Source organism: Mirounga leonina, unplaced genomic scaffold (genome assembly GCF_011800145.1).
Source record: "Mirounga leonina isolate KUSES-001 unplaced genomic scaffold, KU_Mleo_1.0 Mir_114, whole genome shotgun sequence".
Lineage (NCBI taxonomy): Eukaryota > Metazoa > Chordata > Mammalia > Carnivora > Phocidae > Mirounga > Mirounga leonina.
The window spans coordinates 19959156-19983014 of NW_023270265.1; the positions used below are offsets into that span (position 1 = coordinate 19959156).

At 36.9% G+C, this 23859-nt stretch overlaps 1 protein-coding gene across 1 annotated transcript in view; it reads left to right on the forward strand.

The window, feature by feature from the left end:
* The window catches only part of MARCHF5 (membrane associated ring-CH-type finger 5), a 50363-nt gene that overhangs the window by 10495 nt on the left and 16009 nt on the right, over window positions 1–23859 (forward strand). The window contains exon 2 of the mRNA XM_035025098.1: window positions 7888–8090. Coding sequence (XP_034880989.1) covers window positions 7888–8090 — 203 coding nt within the window. The remainder of the gene's footprint in view (window positions 1–7887; window positions 8091–23859) is intronic.

Genomic DNA, 23859 nt, shown 5'->3' on the forward strand with positions numbered 1-23859 from the left:
TGATCTCATAACCCTGAGATCATGACCTGAGCTGAAATGAAGAGTCAGAAGCTTAACTGACTGAGCCACTCAGGCGCCCCCCCCCCCGCCAGGCAATTCTTAAGCAGTTTCATGATCACTTGTTTAATCCTTTACAATAAGGGCTCTGAACATTAAACCTTTTTTATGTAGAGAACTCCTTTGGCAGACTGGTTAAGCTGTGGGTTCCTGCTCAGAATGTTTTGAAGGAATGAAACAAATATATGGGATCAGAAATGAAACCAATTATGTTGAACTATAGCAAATCAACATATTAAAAATCTGACATAGTAATATGAGCTTTAACAGCTTTAAAATATAAGCTCTGTTGGTTGGTCTGAGAACTAAATTCAAATTAGCAATGAGCTAAATGTTATTTTGGGATATGCACATCGAGCTGTAAAGTAATATGAAAATTTCTGGTCACTATACTAATTTCTCATTGCTGTACTGCTAGTATTACTATGGTTTGCTTACATTCATTATTGGAAGAAATTAAATTTTATTTAGAGGTTAGCAAAAATAAGATATAATTTCTTTCCCCATCCAAATTTGCCAAACCCTATAAGTTTTCATGGACCCCAGATTACGAACCCTTGCTTTACAATACAAGAAATTCTGTCATTACACCTATAGTAAGTGGTGAGCAGGGATTTGAGCTCTGGCAGTCTGGCTCCAAAGTCCAGGTTCTTTACTTGTTTAGAACATCCTGAAATCACATAGTCTTTTCCTCAAATTTAGCTCTTTTCCTTAGGAAAAAAAAAATCTTAAGCATTTTACTTACTGTTTAACTTAAAAACAGAATAATTTAAAAATTTACATTGAGTGTAACATGAAACTTTATTTCTGTATTGTGGTGAGTTGAGGAGACTTACAAAGGGAATAAAGAAGGAAAAAGGAAAGAAGGATGGCTAGAGCAGATTCTCAAACTTCAGGTATTGTGGTCACCTGTCAGCAGGTGATCAAAAAATAAAATGTCAGCAGTTCCTCAAAAAAATTAAAAATGGGGCGCCTGGGTGGCTCAGTCGTTGAGCATCTGCCTTTGGCTCAGGTCATGATCCCAGGGTCCTGGGATTGAGCCCCGCATCAGGCTCCCTGCTCAGCAGGAAGCCTGCTTCTCCCTCTCCCACTCCCCCTGCTTATGTTCCTTCTTCCGCTGTGTCTCTCTCTGTCAAATAAATAAAATCTTTAAAAAAAATAAATATTTTTAAAAATTAAAAATAGAATTACCATATATAATCCAGCAGTGCCACTTCTGGGTGTATATACCTCAAAGAATTGAAAGGGTCTCAAAGAAATATTTGTATACCCATGTTCATAGCATTATTCACAGTAGCTAAATATGGAAGCAACCCAAGTATTTCTTGACCAGTGAACAGATAAGCACAATGGAATATTATTCAGCTTTAAAAATGAAGGATATCCTGCAGTATGCTACAACATAGATAAACCTTGAGGACATTATGCTAAGTGAAATAAGCCAGTCACAAGACAAATACTGGCTGATCCCATTTATATGAGGTACTTAGAATAGTCAAAAATCATAAAGACACTATAATGGTGGTTGTAAGGGGCTGAGGGGAAGAGAGAATGGGGAGTTGTTTAATAGGTAAAGAGTTTCAGTTTTACAAGATGGAAAGAGCTACAAGATGGGTGGTTGTGATGGTTGCACAACACTGTGAAATTTTTTTTTTTTAAGATTTTATTTATTTGAAAGAGAGAGGGAGAGGGAGCACAAGTAGAGGGAGAGGGAGAAGCAGACTCCCCGCTGAGCAGGGAGCTTGATCCCAGGACTCTGAGATCATGACCTGAGCTGAAGACAGATGCTTAACTGAGCCACCCAGGCGCCTCAACATTGTGAATGTATTTAATACCATTAAACTATACACTTAAAAATGGTTAAGATGGTAAATTTTATGTTATATGTATTTTACCACAATAAAAAAGAATAATTAAAAGTTTTTTTTTTAATAAACTTTTTAAGTGTAATGTCAGGTCCTACTCCCAGAGATTCTGATTATGTATGACAGATTGGAGGGTTGAAGGGAAGCAGGGAATCACTTAAAGAGAAACTTAAGAGTTTGGTCAGAAATTATAACCTCTTTTTGGGTGTGGACTTTGGAAAGTTTTTGGCTTTGTTCTTTGAAATGGGAAATAGCTGGTTATTCTCACTAGGATATCCAGAATATATCCCATAAATTATACCATTAAAATTGTAATAACTTGAATTAAAGTAGAATTGTTATATTGATGTTAAAATGCAAATTTATGGCATTGTCAGTAAAAATTTTTAATTTCAAAATGTTGGGTTTTATCTTTCTTGTCTGTTTTGTTTTTAAGATTCTATTTATTTATTTGACAGAGAGGGAACACAAGGAGAGGGAGTGGGAGAGGGAGAAGCAGGCTTTCCGCTGAGCAGGGAGCCCAATGTGGGGCTCGATCCCAGGACTGTGGGATCATGACCTGAGCCGAAGGCAGATGCTTAACGACTGAGCCACCCAGGCACCCCTGTTGTCTATTTTTATCTAAGAAAAGCTTGAAGACTCAAAGTACTTGCAGTGGGAATTAGGTTTAGTTAAGATTTTTCTGTTCAAGTTCTGGTCAGTAGGAAATAAAGCTGTTGACAAAAAATACTGTGTGTACTTAAAAAAGCTGTTCGGAGTTTTTATCATATGATTGTTCTGGGGCCATCTCTTATATCTAGTTTTTCACACTCTATCAAGATTGTTTGGGTTGCACATGGTGGAAAATCTGTCCCAAACTGGTTAAACTAAAAAAAACCAACTATAGGTTTATGTAAGTGAACAGTGCAAAAGTATATTTAGCTTTAAGCACAGCTTGATCCATGTCTCAAAGCCATCAGTTTCTTTCAGCTTCCTCTGGGTTCTTTAGGCTCCACATGGTGGTTCTCCTGGCAGTAATAGCCTTACACCTTCATTTAGCTTCACGCTTTCCTGCCTTCAAGCTCAGTACCAAAGAGAAAGCCTGTGTACCAGCTTTCCCAGCAAAAATTCTGAGATTCAGTCTGATAAAACCACCTTCATGGGCCCAGTCCTCAATCACTGTAATTTGGGGGTGGGATATGCCCTTAAACCAATCTGAGGATTACTTTTCCTGGAGCTGGGGATGGGGGAGGACTAACTGCCTAAACCACATACAGGACTGTTGTTAGAGGGAAGCGTGGTTTTCCATAGAAAGTGTGGGAAACTGTTTGTTCCTAAAAAAGAAGAGAAATCGTGCTGTCCATTAAACCACAAGTTTCTTCTCTGTCCTCCAGTCGGAGATCTTTTTTTTTTTTTTTTAAGATTTTATTTATTTGACAGAGAGAGACACAGCGAGAGAGGGAACACAAGCAGGGGGAGTGGGAGAGGGAGAAGCAGGCTTCCCACGGAGCAGGGAGCCCGATGTGGGGCTCGATCCCAGGACCCTGGGATCATGACCTGAGCCGAAGGCAGACGCTTAATGATTGAGCCACCCAGGCGCCCCTCCATTCTGAGATCTTGAGAAACTGTAAACCCATCATTTTCAGTCACCTCTTTCTCCCTAAAAGGAGGGAGGCGGGGGAATAGGGAATAAATAGCTGAAATAGACGGCACCAAGACGGGAGTATGGTATGGGGAAGGAAAGAGGGAAAGCATAATTATAAGACCTTCTCAGCTGATGCTCCTGGTCAGTCTGTCAGAAGTTTTAAAAAAATGAGGAAAGAAAGGATTCATAAACATACATATTAGTTCCCTTCCCTCCTGTTTTCCGGCCCTGAAGACTAGTAACTGTCTTATATAGGCTATTTGCCTAAAAACATTTATGTGACCAGTTTTATATGCTTTAAGTTAATTTCTGATGTGCCTGGCCCTTTTATCACAGACTAATGTTCTTTACATATTAGGTCGATTAAACTCCCATATCTAGTAAGGTTGTAAATCAGTTAATAAATTCTTTAGAACTTAACATTTTCTGTACTGTCACTTTAATTTAAAAAAAAAGCAGTTATTTCTAACTCAAGCAAATCAAGTAGACGTCTCCTTCATACAGTTTGCTTTCACCAATCTCCTTCTTTTTTCACCTGCCATTTTTCTTTTATTTTTTAAAGATTTTATTTCATTGTTAGCACCTGTGAGCCAGTGTGGGGGAAGGGCAGAGGGGAGGGAGAGGGACAAGAAGATTTGGTGTTGAGCATGGAGCCCTACGCGGGGCTCTATCTCACTACCCTAAGATCATGACCTGAGCCCAAACCAAGAATGGGATGCTTAACCGAATGAGCCACCCAGGCCTCCCTCACCTGCCATTTTCCTATACCAGCAGTTCTCAAACTTCACCTCAGGATCACCATCACAGAATTCAAGGCCCTCCTCCTCCAGAGTTTCTGATTCACTAGCTCTGGGGTGAAACTAGAGAATTTGCAGGTTACCAAATGATCCTGAAGCTGCTGGTCCAGGAAACTTTGTTTCAAGAATCTGTAATCGCTTGTCCCTGCCTCTGCTAATTTCTATCACTCCTCCCTGAAGACTTCTCTGATCTATCCAAATTGATCCTTCAGTTTCTTCTTAAAATGGATATACCTGTGGTAATTTCACTGCAACCTTAAATCTCTTATATCTACTGGATGTGGCCCTAATTAAATTATAGGATTTTCCAAATAGATACAGTCATCCATTTATTTTGTTTGTGCAACAACATGGACCCAGTGAATACTCAGTAAATGTTGCTAGCAAAATCTGTACTATTGTTAGAAAATTTCATTACGTATCTATCTGTATCTAAACTATAATTTTTAGATGAAGTAATTTGGTGTTATCAGAAGTTTAATATTTGATCTCAAATGACCATCATTAGATTAACTGTGTAATGAAGAGAAAATGGATATGGTAAGTTGGTGGATTTGAGAGTATTGGTATAATTAGATTTCTTTTAATATCTCCTCTGTAAGATAATTTCCGTTAATCTGTAATGAGCATTAGCTTCAAAACCCAAATTTGTAAACTGTATACTATCACTATGAATCAAACAATAAAAGCAAGGTTATTGTATTAGCACTTCTTATTGGGCTTAACTCCTAGTAAGTTTCCATATAAATCATATGGAAAATAAATAATCGTTCAACTCTCTTACCTATCATAGTTGTGAAATTAGAAAAAATGTCTAAAATGCTTTAAATGTCAGTTGAATACCTTCTAAAAAGTAAAACTATAAAAAGTGTTCAGTGGTATACTGATGCCTCACCTTTGAAATGCATCAAAAAAGAAAATGGAGGGCGCCTGGGTGGCTCAGTTGGTTAAGCGACTGCCTTCGGCTCAGGTCATGATCCTGGAGTCCCTGGATCGAGTCCCGCATCGGGCTCCCTGCTCGGCAGGGAGCCTGCTTCTGCCTCTGGCCCTCCCCCCTCTCATGTGCTCTCTCTCTCTCATTCTCTCTGTCTCAAATAAATAAATAAAATATTAAAAAAAAAAAAAAAGATGTTACATCATCTTTTAAAAAAAAAAAAGAAAATGGATTGATGAATATGTAGTAAAGCACATATAAAGCAAAATGGTAAGAATTACAGAATCTAGATATTGAGAATGTGTGTAGTCACTGAACAGTTTTTCAGCTTTTTTTTGAAAGTTTGAAATTTTTCATAATAAAATTTTGGGAAAAATAACCTTAACACTATCTAGAATTTATGGGGAATATAGATAGCTATACAAGTATTTGCATTGGATTGAAATATGAAATTGCCATTTATATAGGTCAAAAGCAGACAAATACAGACAATTTCATTTGGTTCAACCTAGTATTAAAGTTGTTCTGGGGGCGCCTGGGTGGCTTAGTCGTTAAGCGTCTGCCTTCAGCTCAGGTCATGATCCCAGAGTCCTGGGATCGAGCCCCGCATCGGGCTCCCTGCTCCACAGGAAGCCTGCTTCTCCCTCTCCCACTCCCCCTGCTTGTGTTCCCTTTCTCAAGCTGTGTCTCTCTCTGTCAAATAAATAATTAAAATCTTAAAAAAAAAAAAAAGTTCTGAGTAAATATATTTTTACATTTTATTTTTTTCCTGGTGACTGAAATTGTCTTTATTCAGTTCACCATAATACTGATTAATCATGCTAATCTAGATGTACTTAGCTACATATGCTCATTGTTGAAATGAAAAACTTAGAAGAACTTAGAACGCGTCTCAGTATTCTGCCTATGTGTTGTTACCAAAATTATATCTCTCATTTCCCGGAAGTATAGAAATATATTTACAAAATTACCTCAGTGTGGGTCACATACATACTAACACCTCAGTTAATCAAGTCTGTTTGCTCTCTACTTGTCAATTGAAATTTTGTGGAAAACTTCAGATTATATATATCCCAGTCAAACTGTGGATAGTGATGATAATTGCACAACAGTATGAATGCACTTCATACTACTGAATTATACTCTTAAAAATGGTTAAAGTAGTAAATTTTATGTATATTTTCCCACAGTAAACTTTAAAAGATGGAGAGGAGGAGGGGACACTTTTGGATAACAATAGGATAGTATGAGAGCCCAGACAGCTTGGCTGAGGTGGGTCAGAGTGCTAAAGAAACACTACCTACCTACCATTTTTACCTAAGTCATATGAAACCTGACTGAATTTGAAAGCTGAGTAAAATCACAATTTTGGATGTTGTTGCCATGAATTCAGTTAAGCTTTTTTCCCTATTCTAATTGGAAAATTTTAATTGGAATACACAATTAAAATTTGTTGTTCTACAAGGACTGGAGGAGACCTCACACATCTATAGTACCTGATTATATAGTCTTTCCCATTGAGCAGTTAAGCTAGTTGTTCTGACAGAAGCCACTTATCTAATTAAATGAAAAGTACACAGTAGGTAGCAAGCCTTAATTAGCAGTTTACAATTGTACAAACTTTAATAGGGGGCGGAGTGAATGGTCTCACTGAGTTAAATTGTATTTGCCCTAGTGGAAATTAGTGTCAAAGCTTGTGTCAATTGGGAGAAAAAATAAAGAATTGCAACCTAATCCCACAAGAACAAATTAGACTTAATGAGCTACTCTATTTTTTTTTTAAGTTTTTTTTTTTTTAGGGGTGCCTGGGTGGCTCAGTCCGTTAAGCATCTGACTCTCGATTTCATCTTAGGTCATGATCTCAGGGTTGTGGGATCAAGCCCTGTATGGGGCTCTGCTCAGTGGGGAGTCTGCTGGAGATTATCTTTCTCTGGGAAAGGGATGGAGGAGGGAGGGAGAGTGAGTGTGTGTGCAATAGGGGGGTGCGGCGCAGAGGAAGAGGGAAAGAATCTTAAGCAGACTTCCCACTGAGCACTGAGCCAAATCAAGCGTCCGACCCCTTTGTGCTCTTTTTTAAAACTTAATGATCTTTCTTCTCATAATCATACTTTACCAGGAAGAGAAATGGTTTTTTTCCTCAATTGAAAATTGAATGAGACCATAGTGAAATTATTTGTGTAATACTTTAGTTTTCCAAGTTGAAGAGGTTAAGAGGTTAGTGCTGTTGAAGTGGGGAAAATACTGAATTTCACATATTCCTGTGCTTACCACTCCTCAAAGAATTATTAGGTCTTATAAAACAAAAGCAGCTTGAGGGTTGTCATTTTATGCTCTGATTCATAAGTGAAGAATCATTAGAAAGATGGAGGAAATTACATAAAAACAAAATTCAGAAAACACAAGATTCTGCAGAAGAATACAAGAAAAAGAAGAAACTCCTCTACTGGAAATGTATTGATTGTTTTGTCTCCTCAGTATTTAAATGTAAAGTAGAGGTTCTATGATATAAAATAGTAGGCTCATCCCAATAAGTTAGAGCTACAATGGCGAATTAGGTTGCAAAGGCGACTGGGGTCTTAAAGATAACATTATTTCTCTTTTAATTTACAGAAGTTGCTGGGTATGTTTTGCCACTGATGAAGATGATAGAACAGCTGAATGGGTGAGACCATGCAGGTGCAGAGGATCTACAAAATGGGTTCACCAGGCTTGTCTACAGCGCTGGGTAGATGAAAAACAAAGAGGAAACAGTACAGCCAGAGTGGCATGTCCTCAGTGCAATGCTGAATACTTAATAGTTTTTCCAAAGTTGGGTAAGCAGATCCTTAAAAACAGCAGAGATACATGTGATGTTATTTTACATAACTCTATGATCTCAGGTTTATTTTAAAGTGACCCATCTGTTTGTTTCTTTGTAAATTTCTCTATTCTCATTCTGTTGTTTCCTCTCTAAATGTTTCTAACAGTTTACATTATTCTTAATATATCTTCAAATCCACCCATTTGTGTGTTAAATGTTTTTATTTTGGTTGAATGGATAAAAAACTTGGACATCTGATTCAGTGGATAAAACCAAATAACAAAGCCTTAATAAAAAAGCTGACCAAAAGAGCCTTATTCTCTGGAGACCATTGATGTAGGAGAAAGAAAACAACAATGTGTTCTTTCTAATACTTATCCTTAATTCTTCTATTAAGGAATAAAAGTAGGGAAGTTAAAGACTTAATAGTGTTAATCTCATCTTTGGAATCCAATTTATGTGGTTGTCCTTCATGAAAACTGCTTTCTTCTTTCTGCAACTTGGCAGGCGAGGAATAACCAAAGATCTTTTAGAATAGGGTTAACATTGAAAAAAGTAGAGCACACTATTTAAAGGAAGCTGTAACTAAGGCTGATATTTAGTTACCATGTTCCATTACAGCCATGTGATTGTGAACTGGTGTCTCTATTTGGTGTTTATGCCATACCAGTTGTTAAACATTTTTAATACCACCCTTGACTAATCAAGAGATATATGAAGGCACTTTGGGTTCTGGAAAGGTCAGACAAAGAATGACTTTCAGGGGGAGGAGAGTTCAGGAGAAATTTGAAATAATTATTAGATGTGTGTTTTCTAGGTGCTGTACATACTGAAATAAGACCCTCTTTAAAAAAAAAAACATAAATGCTGATAATGAAGTGCTTTTCTAATGTGAGACAGTTAATAAGGGCAAATAAAATTTCCTTGGTTGTCTGTATTTCTCTAGCATAATTCATAAGGAATATGAAGGAAGAAATAATAGCTTCTTGTGAAAGGAAAGTAGTAGAGAAAGTAGTGTTTCTCAAATATTTAGAATTTGTGGACCACATGATGGGTCTTCATGTACACCACAGATTTTAGGTAAAGACAAAGTAATCCAAAAGTTGACCCTTGAACAACACAGTGGTTAGGGGTACTGACCCCCCCCCCCCCCGCCACGCAGTTAAAACTTCACCCACAGCAGGACGCCTGGATGGCTCAGTCAGTTAAGTGATCAACTCTTGATTTCCACTCAAGTCATGATCTCAGGGTCGTGAATTCGAGCCCTGTGTTGGCTCTATGCTGAGCCTGGAGCCTGTTTGAGATTCTCTCCTCCCTCTGCCCCTTCCCACTCATGTGGGCTCGCTCTCTCTTAAAAAATAAAAATATTAAAAATTCATCTACAGTTTTTGACCCCCCTAAAACTTTACTAATAGCCTTACCGCTAATATAAAGGTTGATTCACACATATTTTATATATTATATGTATGATATACTGTATTCTTACAATAAAGTAAGCTGGAGAAGAGAAAATGTTAAGAAACTCATAAGAGAGGGGTGCTCAGGTGGCTGTCAGTTAAGCGCCTGCCTTCGGCTCAAGTCATGATCTCAAGGTCCTGGGATTGAGCCCCACATCATGCTCCATGTTCAGCAGCGAAGTCTGCTTCTCCCTCTCCCCTCTGCTCCTGTTCTCTCTCTCAAATAAAGTATTTTTAAAAAATCATAAGAGGGGCGCCTGGGTGGCTCAGTCGGTTAAGCGACTGCCTTCGGCTCAGGTCATGATCCTGGAGTCCCGGGATCAAGTCCCGCATCAGGCTCCCTGCTCAGCGGGGAGTCTGCTTCTCCCTCTGACTCTCCTCCCTCTCATGCTCTCTGTCTCTCATTCTCTTTCTCGCAAATAAATAAAATCTTAAAAAAAAAAAATTTTTTTTTAAAAATCATAAGAGAAAATACGTTTATAATGTACTTATTTTATTTTTTAAAAATCCACATATAAGTGGAACCACACAGGTCAAACCATGTTGTTCAAGAGTCAACGATAATATTAAAGCAGTATTCTAAAATAATTTAAACATCAGGAAAAGCAATTACTGCTGCATTCTTTGACCATACTGATACCTAGCTCACTAAAGTCAAAGGTTTCATATTCAGCTGTTTCTTTTCCTACTCTTTAATTCTTCTGATAATCCCACTTTTCAGCTATAGGTTTTTGAGAATAGCAACAAGTACCGGATGATTCTGTTAGATGTTTTAGATGTTTAAATGGATGGATACAAAAATTATTGCAAGAATTCTCACTGAACATTACATACATTGTTAGATGAGGCACTGAGTTGACAAATGAATGGCACTCAGCAGTGAAGCTGAATATTTCATTTTGGAAGATGGTAGTGGGTAAATCTGTCCTTTTGGTTGTATTCAGTTCTAGGAAATAAATTTTCAGACTAGTGTGGTAATATGATTTTTAGGTATACCTAATACTAAGGCATTGATTTTTTTTCCTACAGCAAGGAAGGAAAATGGGTAGACGTTGAAAAGGTCAGACTCTGTTTGGTTAAGCCATTTATATTATGATTTGGTCTTTATATTTTATCCTTTTTTAAAATTATTTATTTATTTATTTTAGAGAACGTGCATGCACTTGTAAGCAGGGAGGAGGGATAGAGGGAGAAGGAGGGAGAGAATCTTAGGCAGGCTCCACACCCAGCATGGAGCCTGACACAGGGCTCAGTCTCACAAACCCGAGATCATGACCTGAGCCGAAATTAAGAGTCAGACGCTTAACCGACTGAGCCACCCAGGCATCCCTTCCATGCCGTTTTTAACAGTGACTCAAGAACACAAGACTTACTGTCAAATGCCAGCTGTTGTCTGTAAATGAAGCCATGTGTGAATTAGCTTTCAGGTGCCATATTCTTTCTTGCTACACAGATGGCTAGTGCTCTTGGCCCTGATCCCAGTATACCTTTTCAAGTCAAGTTCAAAAATAATTGTTGGTTAAAAGAAAATCCCTTCTCTATAGCATGTTTTCACTGATAATCAATTAAAAGTTGCATATATTTCTTGATTTACGTATTATGTAAATGCCAACAGTTGATTCATACTCTGAACACTACTGGTTTCTTTCAGCCATAAAACAAAATATTTAAGAACATACATCTGTGATAGTAATTGTTCTTCGTTGCTGTGTACCAAACATATGATGTACTTTAGTGTCATCTGATGATAGAATTTTGCCAGCAGATTGTTTTCTCTTTTAGCATATTCATGATTAATTTTGCACTGACTATTTATACCTGTTTTTGTTAAAATAAGTTGAAGTTCCTTTGACTGCAGTTTTTAATCTTTGTTTTCAGTGACAAAATTCATAATGCAGGCTTTGATTGCAGGCTGGAGTGGTTGAAAATTATATGAAAGCTTCAGTGGCTTCTTGTCCCTGTTTTATAACGTTTCAGTCCCTGTTTAATAATATGTTACAGTACAGTGGGAACAAGGAGGTCTCCTTGTGCACACTAATCCTAATTCACTGGTCACAGCCCATTCCTAGATCACACTATTTTCACTCTGGATATTATACCGTTCATCATTTATGATATTCTGAGTTAAATGTGTTTTTATCACTTTTACTCTGCAGTGAACATTTGACGCATTCTCTTTCTTAAATTTGGGATTTAACACATGATGTTATTAACAAAATACATGTTTAACCAGTGTAAACAACTCACATGATGTGAAGGTGTGTTAGCTGAAACAAACAGTCCCTCCTTAACTATTCTTGTAGAGTATATGTGACCCTGGAAACATAACACTTAAGAACTTACAAGAATTTTCTTGAAATTCATTATTTTACTTTTCAAATTTGGGAAATGTTTGTGATCAAAATTTTTATTACTTTTTCATCAAATTGTTTGTAGACCAGTTAATAGATTGGCAGGGACTACCTTTGGTCTCCAAACAACATGTGAGAGACACTGGCTAGACAAAGGAATATAAGATAAGAGAATATGCAGAGAGGAAGAGGTGATGATTAACATTCCAGTGGGATGATCTCTGTGTAGCAAGTATTTTAAGTTTTATATGGATTTAAACTCAGTCTGGCTGGGTAGCTGCCAAATCTGCGACTTTTCTAGTACTTAATGGTGGTCAGAATGGAGGGGTGGTGTGTGTTAATTATTGATAGGGAATATATTGTGCTTAGTTATGAAAAACTTAGCAGACTCCTCAGACTTTCATTCTTCTCACTTTGTCACCCATCTTAGGGTTTGCTTTCTTCTTTCTGCTAGTGAGTTAGGCCAGTTGCATGTATGCAACTACTTAAAAAGCTCAGAGTGTCCTATGAGGACCAGCAGCATTGGAATCATCTGAGAGCTGTTAGGAATGAAAAAACCTTAACACCCCACCCCATCCTCTCTTTGAATCAAAATCTGTATTTTTATGAGGTCATCAGATAAGTTAGGTACATGTTAAATTTAAGAAGCGTTACCTTAAAACATGAAGAGAATACCAGCTGGAAAATGTTTGTCTTTTATTAAAAATAAAGCATTTCCATGAAGTTTAAGATCAGGTAGTAATATCGGTTAGCCAAACAGAAGAATTCAAAGGAGAGTATCAAGGGCAGAGTTCTTTTTTTTTTTTAACAATATCTTTTTTTTTTTTAAGATTTTATTTATTTGACAGAGAGGGACACAAGCAGGGGCAGAGGGTGAGGGAGAAGTAGGCCCCCCACCGAGCAGGAGCCCAATGTGGGGCTCTGGGGCTCCATCCCAGGACCCTGGGATCATGACCTGAGCCGAAGGCAGATGCTTAACTACTGAGCCACCCAGGCGCCCCTCAAGGGCAGAGTTCTTGATTCCTAAGAGTAGCAGGGACTGATTCACATTAGCTTCTTCTTCCTTAATTTCTTTCAACAATATTTTGTAGTTTTCAGTGTGCAGGTCTTTTGCCTTGTTAAATTTATTCCTAAGTATTTCACTTTTTTGTGCCTTTTTTAAATGGAATTTTTTTCATAATTTTATTTTCAGATTGTTTATTGTGAGTGTATAGGACACAGTTGATTTTTATATTTTAATCTCGTGTTCTAAAACTAAGTGAACTCTTTTAATGGTTCTGATAGTTTTTAAGCATTTTCTGTATACAGGATCATGTTATTTGTCAATATAGTTTTACTTCCTCTTTCCCAGTCTTGATGCTTTTATTTCATTCTCTCGCTTTCATTCTCTGCCTAATTTCATTCTCTGTTGCAATCACCAGTACTTCAATGAAAGTGGTTAGGACAGACATCCTTGTCTTGTTTTTAATCTTAGGAGAAAAACAATCTTTTGCTATTAAGTATTTTATCTCTGAATTTTTCATACGGCTTTTATCTGGTTGAGAATGTTTCCTTCTACTTCTGTTGAGTGTTTTTACATGCAAGGGTAAATTCTTTTTCTGAATCTGTTGAGATGATCATGTGGTTTTTGTTCTTTGTTATTATGGTATATTACACTGATTTTCATATGTTAAATCAACTTTACATTCATGGGACAAATTCCACTTAATCATGGCATTTAGTGCATTTTAGATGTTGCTGGATTTGGTTTGCTAGTATTTTGTTGAGGATTTTTCTGTCTGTAGTCATAATGGATATTGGTCTGTGGTTTTCTTGTGATTTCTTTCACTGGTTTTGGTATTGGAGTAATACTGGCCTCATAGATTGAGTTGGGAAGTGATCTCCTTACATTTTTTGGGAAGAGTTTATGAATGATTGGTTGTTAATTCTTTAAATGCTTGGTGGCAGTAAAGCCATATGGTCCTGGGCTTTTCTTTATAGGAAGTTTTTGGATTACTAGTTCAATCTTTACACTTGTTATAAAGGTCTGTTCAGATTTTCTATTTCTTTCTTTTTTTTTTTAAGATTTTGTTTATTTATTTTGACAGAGAGAAACAGTGAGAGAGGGAACACAAGCAGGGGGAGTGGGAGAGGGAGAAGCAGGCTTCCTGCTGAGTAGGTAGCCGGACATGGGGCTCGATCCCAGGACCCTGGGATCATGACCTGAGCTGAAGGCAGACGCTTTACAACTGAGCCACCCAGGCGCCCCTATTTCTTCCTGAGTCAGTTTCAGTAATTGGTGTCTTTCTATGAATTTGTTCATCTAGATTATCTAATTTGTTGACCTATGATTGTAGTATTCCTTTATAATCCTTTTTATTTCTATATGGTTAATATTAATGTCCCCTCTGTCATAATTTTAGTAATTTGAATCTTTTTTTTTTTTTTTTTAAAGATTTTATTTATTTGACAGAGAGAGACACAGCGAGAGAGGGAACACAAGCAGGGGGAGTGGGAGAGGGAGAAGCAGGCTCCTCGCGGAGCAGGGAGCCCGATGCGGGGCTCGATCCCAGGACCCTGGGATCATGACCTGAGCCAAAGGCAGACGCTTAACAACTGAGCCACCCAGGCGCCCCGAATCTTTTTTCTTTTGTCTTGGTCAGTCTAGCTAAAGGTTTGTCAGTTTTGTTGATCTTTTTAAAGACCCAGATTTTGGCTTCATTGATTTTTCTCCATTTTTCCATTTTCTATTTCATTTATTTCCACACCAGTCTTTATTATTTCCTTCTTTCTGCTTGGTTTGGATTTAGTTTGCTTTTCTTTTCTAGTTTCTTAAGGTAGAAGGTTAGGTTATTGGTTTGAGTTTTTGTTTTTTAGTAGACTTTATTTTTTAGAGCCGTTTTAGGTTCACAGCAAAATCGAGAAGAAAGTACAGAAATAGCCTGTATACTCCCTGCCTCGTCATATGCATTGCCTTCTCCATTATCAACATCCTTCACTAAAGTGATACATTTGTCATAATTGATGAACCTATGTTGATACTTCATTATCACCCAAAGTCCATAGTTTACATTAGGATTCACTCGATGGTTGTATAGTCTATGGATATAGACAAATGTATAATGACATATATCCACCATTATAGTATAACACATAGTATTTTTATTCCTCTGTGTTCCACATATTCATCCCTCCCTCCTTCCTAACCCCTGTCAACCACTGATGTTTGTACTGCCTCCATATTTGCCTTTTTCAGAATGCCATATAGTTGTAATCATACAGAATGCAGCGTTTTCAGATTGGGGCTTCTTTCACTTAGTAATATATATGAATGTATATAAAATATATATAAAATTTCTCGATGTCTTTCATGCCTTGATAGTTCATTTCTTTTTATTTTTTTTATTTTTTTATTTTTTTTTAGTTCATTTCTTTTTAGCACTGAATAATATTCCATTGTCTGGATATACAGTTTATTTATCCATTCACCTACTAAAGGACATCTGGTTTCCAAGTTTTTGGGTGGACATGGGTTTTCAGTTTATTTAGGTAAATACCAAGGAGCGTGATTGCTGGATCATGTGGTAAGAGTATGTTTACTTTTGTAAGAAACTGCCAAACTGTCTTTCAAAGTGGCTGAGATTTTGCATTCCCACAGCAAGGAATTCTTGTTCTATAACCTTGTCAGCATTTGGTGTTGTCAGTGTTTTGGATTTTAGCTATTCTAATAGATGTTTAGTGATATCTCATTGTTTCAATTTGCAATTCCCTAATGACATCCGTAGAGCATCTTTTCATGTGTTTATTTGTAATTTTATGTCTTTGGTGAAGTGTCTGTTAAATCTTTTGATCATTTTTTAAATCAGATTGTTTTCTTACTGTTTTAAGTGTTTTGTATATTGTGGATGACATTCCTTTGTTAGATTATGTCTTTTGCACATGTTTTTTCTCAATCTATAGGTTGTCTTCTCATTCTTTGCTTTCTCCTTTTTTAATGAAGTCACTTACAGCCATAAACTTCTAAGCACTGCTTAGATTTCTTCTTTGACCCGTTGATGATTTAGAAGTGTGTCATTTAATTTTCACATACTTGTAAACTTGCCAGATGTCCTTGTTATTGATTTCTAATTTTATTCCACTGTGATCCGAGACCATACTTTGATTTCTGTCCTTTAAAATGTATTAAGGCTTGTTTTGTGGGCTAACATGGTTTATTCTTACAAATATTCCATGTACACTTGAGAACAATGAGTATTCTGTAAATATCCAGTTGGTTCATAGTATTTTCAAATCTACTCTATTTCCTTGTTGATCTTTTACTTATCCTTCATGGAAAGTAGGATATTGAAGTCTCCAAGTATTGTTGAATTGTCTGTTTCTCCAGTTCTGTCCATTTTTGCTTCATATATTTTAGGCTTTATTGCTAGGTGCATATGTGTTCTTAATTGTTATATCTTACTGATGGATTGTCCTTTTTGCCATTATAAAATGTCCCTTTTTTTTTTTTAAGATTTTATTTATTAGAGAGAGAGAGAGAGCATAGTGGGGGGCAGAGGGAGAAGGAGAAGCAGACTCCCTGCTGAGCAGGGAGCCTGACGAGGGGCTCGATCCCAGGACCCCGAGTTCATAACCTGAGCCAAAAGCAGACACTTAACCGACTGAGCCACCCAGGTGCCCCAAAATGTCCTTTATTTCCAATAATTTTTGTCTTAAAGTTGATTTTAACTGATATTAGTGTAGCCACTTCTTTTTTATGTCTTCATAGATTATTGGTATATTCTTAGATTACTTTTTTTTTTTATAAGTAGGCTACACCTGACATGAGGCTTGAACTCACGACCCTGAGATTAAAAGTCACATGTTCTACCAACTGAGCGAGTCAGGTGCCCCCTTAGATTACTTTCAAGTTAAATTTTTATTACAGTTTTGTTTTTATTTCTTTATTGTTTTTCTGAACTAAACATTAATTCAAACTTCTGTGTAGGGTTGAAGATAGCAGTCATCCTCAAAAAGTGGTTATTAGAGGTGCCTAGCTGGCTCAATCAGTAAAACATGTGACTCTTGATCTTGGGGTGGTAAGTTAGAGCCCCACGTTGGGTATAGAGATTACTCAAAAATAAAAAATCTTAACATTTGGTGGTTATCCAATGTTAAGTGGAGTGTAAAACTTAGAAAGATACTCGCTAGGGTTGATGAGAGGGATGACTTCTGGGAGAAACCTTTCCTAGAGAATCGAGCAAATAAAATTTACTTCATTTTGTGATGTTATTTTTTTAAAATAATATTAACAGTGATATTAATAGCTATCATTTGTTAACAGGCTTCTATTTACCAGACACTATGTGGGTCACTTTGCCTGTGCTGTTTTATTTAAACCTCTCACAAGCTCTGCACAGTTAGATACTGTCCTTATTTTACAGATAAGAAAACAGATTCAGCAGATTTATTTAATGGAATCCCATGGGCCTCCAGCAGTAAGTGAAGGAGCCATGATTTTAAACTGCTGAATTTCTTGTTACTGTCACTCAGTGAGTCAGTTACCAGGCCACATATAGATAAGTAGTTTCAGGTACTGTAAGAACTAATAGGGGTGGTATGAATTTGAATTTATTTGAGATACTGTTAATAACTTATGTGTATGGTGTGTAAAGATTTTCAGAGATTTGATACTATTAGAATTGAAGGAGAAACACGGCAAGAAGCAAAATGATGGCTAGGGGCTTGCACCAACAAATGGTCTATTCTCTTTTTCCTTTGTGTCCATCCATCTTTGCCCTGCTGGACATGGCAAGGAATAGCAAATGTTTGAAAGAAAAGATGCCATAACTACAGTATCTCTTAGTATTTTCTTTTGTTTCTTTTAAGTGTTTGAGTTTACTTTATATATTTTCCCTCTAGATAATACATTCACATGGACCAATTTCAAAAGATACTGAATATACCAGGGTGTTCAGTGAAAATCTTTTTACCATGTCTACCAGCCCTAATGCCAAGTAAGTTTCTTACTTGGAGGCAACCATTATTAGAAGTCTCAGTGTTTTATTCCAGGATGTTTCTCTTTTTCTCCCCCATACTTTTTTCCCTCTTCTCTCTCCCCCACACCCTGAAAAGCAATAAATATTAGGGGAGAGTTAAAGGAATAAACAAGGGACAGGAAAACACCCAGGAATCAGCAACTATATGAAATCATTTCCACTCCTAGGCCTGAAAGTGCAAGGGAAGGGAGCTATTAACAGAACTTGACAAGAGCTTTAGCAGAAGGAGAGAGGCTGTTTAACAGGGTCTATGGTTTTAGTGAAAGAAATGCCAACTGCCTGTAGTGAGGGAACCGGGGCTGTGGGGGGACACTTTTACCACCCTCTGATTTTTTAGCCATCCCACTTACTGTTTGAACACATCGGAAGCTAGAGGACAAGGTTGCCTGGAAGATGCAATTTGTTTGGCAAATTGTGCACAAAGCAGAGTGGAGAAAGATGAGCAGTAAACCTGGAGAGGCAAATAGAATATTTAGCACAATTAGATTATATGTCAAAATACTATAGACAAGTATACTATAGATCATGTTCTGTACTTGCTTTTTTTCTCAGCAATATATGGTAGATAACTTTTTATATTAGTGTATAAAGAGCTTTTTTTTCTTTACAGTTACATAATACTCCGTTACACAGATGTATGTATGGTTATTTCTATAACCAGTCTTGTTCATGGACATAAAGGCTGTTTCTAATCTTTCACTACTACAAACAGTGCTGTCAAGAACAACTGCGTAAAATAATCTTATGCACATGCGCAAATATATCTAAGATAAATGACTGGAGTAGAATTGCTGGATCAAAGAGTATGTGCGTTTATAACGTTAATAGATATCATCAAATTGGCTTTTGTAGAGATTATACCTATTTAATCTTCCCAACAGTGTATTGGCGTGCCTGCTTTTCCATTGCCTTTGCCAGCATGCTGCTATCAATATACAGAACTAATTATATCTACTGCCTTAACATTGATCAAAGCTCAGCAGAATGTTCACTCAGGTATTTTTTTCTCTGTTATTATAAAATATTTTATTTGTTGAAAAAGAAAATATCATAACTACATATGAGGAATAAAGACTAAAAAACCATCACTTGCTGACCTACCCCTTAGGTTAGAAATAAAATATCCTGGTGAGTTCAACACTGTATCATTAAGTAATGACTATTTTATCCACAATAATGCTTTTTTTCTTAAACTTGTATATAATATAGACATGATAATATAGACTAGACATAATATAGCTACACCATCTTTTTTTTTTTTTTTTAAGATTTTGTTTATTAGAGCACAAGCAGGGGGAGCAGGAGAGGGAGAAGCAGGCTTCCTGCTGAGCAGGGAGCCTGATGGTGGGGTTTGATCGCAGGACTCTGGGATCATGACCTGGGCCAAAGGCAGATGCTTAACTGACTGAGCCACCCAGGTGCCACTATACCATCTTTTTTTAAGTCAACTTTTTGTTTTAGGACAATTTCTGATTTATAGAAAAATTACAAAAATACTACAGAGAGGGCACCTGGGTGGCTCAGTTGGTTAAGCAACTGCCTTCGGCTCAGGTCATGATCCTGGAGTCCCGGGATCGAGTCCCGCATCGGGCTCCCTGCTCTGCGGGGAGCCTGCTTCTCCCTCTGACCCTCCCCCCTCTCATGTACTCTCTCTCATTCTCGCTCTCTCAAATAAATAAATAAATCTTAAAAAAAAAAAATACTACAGAGAGTTCCCATATATCCCATATCCAGTTTCCTCTGTTAACAGTTTATCTTAGTGTGGTACATTTGTTATAATTAACCAATGTTGTTATTATTAACTTATAGTCCATATTTTATTCAGATTTCTTTAATTTTTACCTAATGTCTTCATTCTGTTGCAGGATACCGTATTATGTTTAGTCATGTCTCCTTAGGCTCCTCTTGGCTGTCACGGTTTCTTAGACTTTTCCTTGTTTTTGATGACCTTGACAATTTTGAGGAGTAATGTTCAGACGTTTTGTAGAATGTCCCCCAGTTGGGATTTGTTTGATGTTTTTCCCATTATCTGTTGGGGTTATGAGTTTTAGGGAGCAAAACCACAGAGGTGAAGTGCCATTTTCATCACCTCACATCAAAGACAAATACTGTCAACATTACTTATCACTGGTGATACTTACCTTGATTATCTGGCTAAGGTAGTGTTTGTCAGATTTCCCCACTATAAAGTTACTCTCTTCCTTCTTTATATCACCATTTTTTGGTAATGTCGTATTTGCCTGTTTATCTTTTCTCATCCTTTTATTTTCAGTTCTTTGGAGTTATTTTATTTTACATTTATTGTGATACTGATATAGTTGGGTTTTTACTGTCACATTTTGTGTGTTCTATTTGTACCACTTTTTCCTCCCCTCCCCCTTTTCTTGGCTATCTCCTGGGTTGAAGTGTTTTTTCCTCTGATACTGTATTTTCCCCTGTATTAATTTTTAAGTTTTATACTTTTTTCCCCTATTTAAATGGTTATCCTTGAAAAGTCTTAGCTTTTATCTCTTCAAATACCGCTCCTCCCCCATTCTAGAACTCTGATTAGAGTTATGTTAGACATTTTCATTTTCTTTCATGTCTCTTAACTTTTATGGATTTTTCATCTTTGGTCTCTGTACTTCAGCATTATAATTTCTTCTTAACTGTTACCTGATTCTCAAATTCTCTTTTCAAGCATTGTCTAATCTGCAAGGGGTTTTGTTTTCTATAAGTTGTAGTTTTTTCTTAAATATGCCTGGTAATTGTTTATAGTCTCTTCCATTTTGTTCATTTATAAGTTATCTTGTATTTTATTACATCATTTTTATGATTGGGTTGATAATTCCATTATCTAAAGTCTTTGGTAGCCTAAATCTGTTGTTTTTCTTCTGGTTCTTGTTCACAGTGCTTTATTTCTCTTGAGTGTGGGGATTACATTCACATTTGTGTTCATATTTGTAAACTGTGGATATCCTGAAGGTGAAAGAACTCCAGAAAGGATTTGCATTTGGGATTTCTCCTTCAGCACAGATGGATTTCTAACCTGAAATCAGCATGCCAGTTGACTATAGTTACAAATATTTAGAGGAAACTATCCTCATCATCCTACTTTTCTTCTTGAAGATAAGACAGTTTTCCTTGTTGGCTCACTTTGTTGTCATGTGGATTTTTTTTTTTCTGACTAACTCTTTCACTGATGGTTCATACAGCCCTTGTGAGGATCCCCGAGTCAGCTCTCCCAACTATGTATGGACCTAAAACCTAGCATAACTTGTAAACCCCAGTATTTTTGCTTTTCCACTTGTAATTTTTTCATTAGATAAAAGGATCATTTGTTGTCATAGGATTTCCCATTTTCTGGGTTTGTTATTACTCACACCCCGAGAATACATGGGTAATATATTGCTCTGTTCCCTGCATTTCTTATCATGATAGTTAGATCTCACCAGTGAAGTTATATATGACTTTTTTTTTTTTAAGATTTTATTTCAGAGAGCGAGAGAGCACGAGCAGGGGTGGGGGGTGCAGAGGGAGAAGCAGACTCCCCACTGAGCAGGGAGCCGATGCGGGGCTCAATCCCAGGACCCTGGGATCATGACCTGAGCCAAAGACAGACACTTAACGGACTGAGTCACCCAAGTGCCCCTATAATTGTTTTTTTCAAAAATATTTCATAGTTCTATGTACTTCTTACTACATCATGAGGCATATAATGTGTAGTGTCTTTCAAAGAAGAAACATTACAGTTGACAACTCAGAAATACAAAGGATCATGAGAGACTTCTGTGAACAATTGTAGCCAACAAACTGGATAACCTAGAAGTAAAGGATAAATTCCTAGAAACATACTACCTACCAAGACAGAATCATGAAGAAACAGAAAATGTGAACAGACCAACAGCAAGGAGATACAAACCTCCCGACAAAGAAAAACCCAGGACCAAATGGTTTCAGTGGAGAATTCTACTAAACAATTAAGGAAGAATCAATGCCAGTCCTCCTTAACTCTTCCCAAAAATTGAAAGAAGAAAATTCCCAAACTCATTTTATGAGGCCAGCATTATCCTGCTATCAAAGTCATATAGACACTACAAGAAAAGAAAATCACAAGCCAGTATCTCGATGAATATAGATGCAAAGATTCCCAACAAAGTATTAGCAAACCAAATTCAACAGCACATTAAAAGGGTCCTACACCATGACCCAATGGGATTTATCCCTGGGATGGTTCAACATCTGCAAATCAATCACTGTGATATGCCACATTAATAGAGTGAAAGATAAAAATCAGATGATTATCTCAATAGATGCAGAAAAAAGCATTTGACAGAATTCAACATCCTTTCATGATAAAAACTCTCAACAGATTTTGTGTGGAAGGAATATGCCCCAACATAATAAAGGCTTTATGTGACAAACCCACAGCTAATATCATACTTAACATTGAAAGGCTGAAAGCTATCCCACTAAGATCAAGAACAAGACAAGAGTGCCCATTCTCACCACTCCTATTCAACATAATACTGGAAGTCCTAGCCAGAGCAATTAGGCAAGAAAAAGAAAAGGCATCCAAATCAGAAAGAAGTAAAGTTGTCTTTGTTTGCAGGTGATGTCATACATGGAAAATCCTAAAGACTGCCCCCCAAAAATGTTAAATTCAGTAGAGTTGCAGGATGCAAAATCAACATAGGAAAATCAATGCATTTCTGTATACTAAAAACAAAATTATCTGAAAAAGAAAAAATCCCATTTACAGTATCAAAAGTAATTAAGTACTTATGAATAGAACTAAAAACTATAAGACATTGATGTAAGAAATTGAAGAAGACACAAATAAATGAAAAGATATTTCATGTTCATGGATTGAAAGAATATTTAAAATGTCCATACTACCAAAGCCATATAGATTCATTGTAATCCCTGTCAATGCCAATGGCGTTTTTTACAGAGGTAGGAAAAAAAAAATCCTAAAATTTGTATAGAATCACACATGACCCCAAATAACTTAAGCAGTTCTGAGAAAGAACAAAATGGGAAGCATCACATTTCCTGATTTCAAACTTTATTATGAAGCTGTGGTAATCAAAACAATATGGTACTGGCATAAATGGAGACACATAGGCCAATGGAACAGAATCAACAGAATCAAGAGCCCAGAAGTAAACCCATGCATATACGTTCAACTAATACTTGGTAAAAGGAGCCAAGAATACTTGATAGGGAAAGAATAGTCCCTTCAGTAAATGGTGTTAGGAAAACTGGATATTCACATGCAAATGAATGAAATTGGACCCCTATCTTTTTTTTTTTTTAAGATGTTTTTATTTATTTATTTGACAGCACAAGCAGATGGAGTAGCAGGGAGAGGGAGAGGGAGAAGCAGGCTCCCTGCTGAGTAAGGAGCCCGATGCGGGGCTCGATCCCAGGATCCTGGGATCATGACCTGAGCCGAAGGCACTTGCTTAGCCAACTGAGCCATCCAGGCACCCCGGACCCCTATCTTATACAACTTACAAAAATTAATTTGAAATGGATTAAAGGCTTCAGTATAAGACCTGAAACTATAAAACTTCTACAAGAAAATGGGGTTTTCTAATTCAAGTCTCTTATATTAAGCTTTTCTGGATTGATACTACTTTCTTTGTACTTGTTTTGGATACAAAATCTTGTGGATTTTATTCTAGTTTACTCTGACTTTAATCTGCTATTAGTTTTCCTAAAATATCGTTTTCATATTAGCATGTCTCTCAGGAACTTCCTAAGTAGTGTCAAAGGTCTAGCCAGGGTTTCTGTCAATTAACCCTGCTCTTAGTAGTATATTAGCTTTAAAAAAAAAAACAAAAAAAACAACCATGTAAACCTCTTGAAGAGTCTTTTGCCTCAGTTACACGGTCTCTTACAATGCTCCCTTTTCAGATCATAGACTTCAAGTCTAGGTCAAGATTCACTTCCATTAATTAGTAAATACATACATG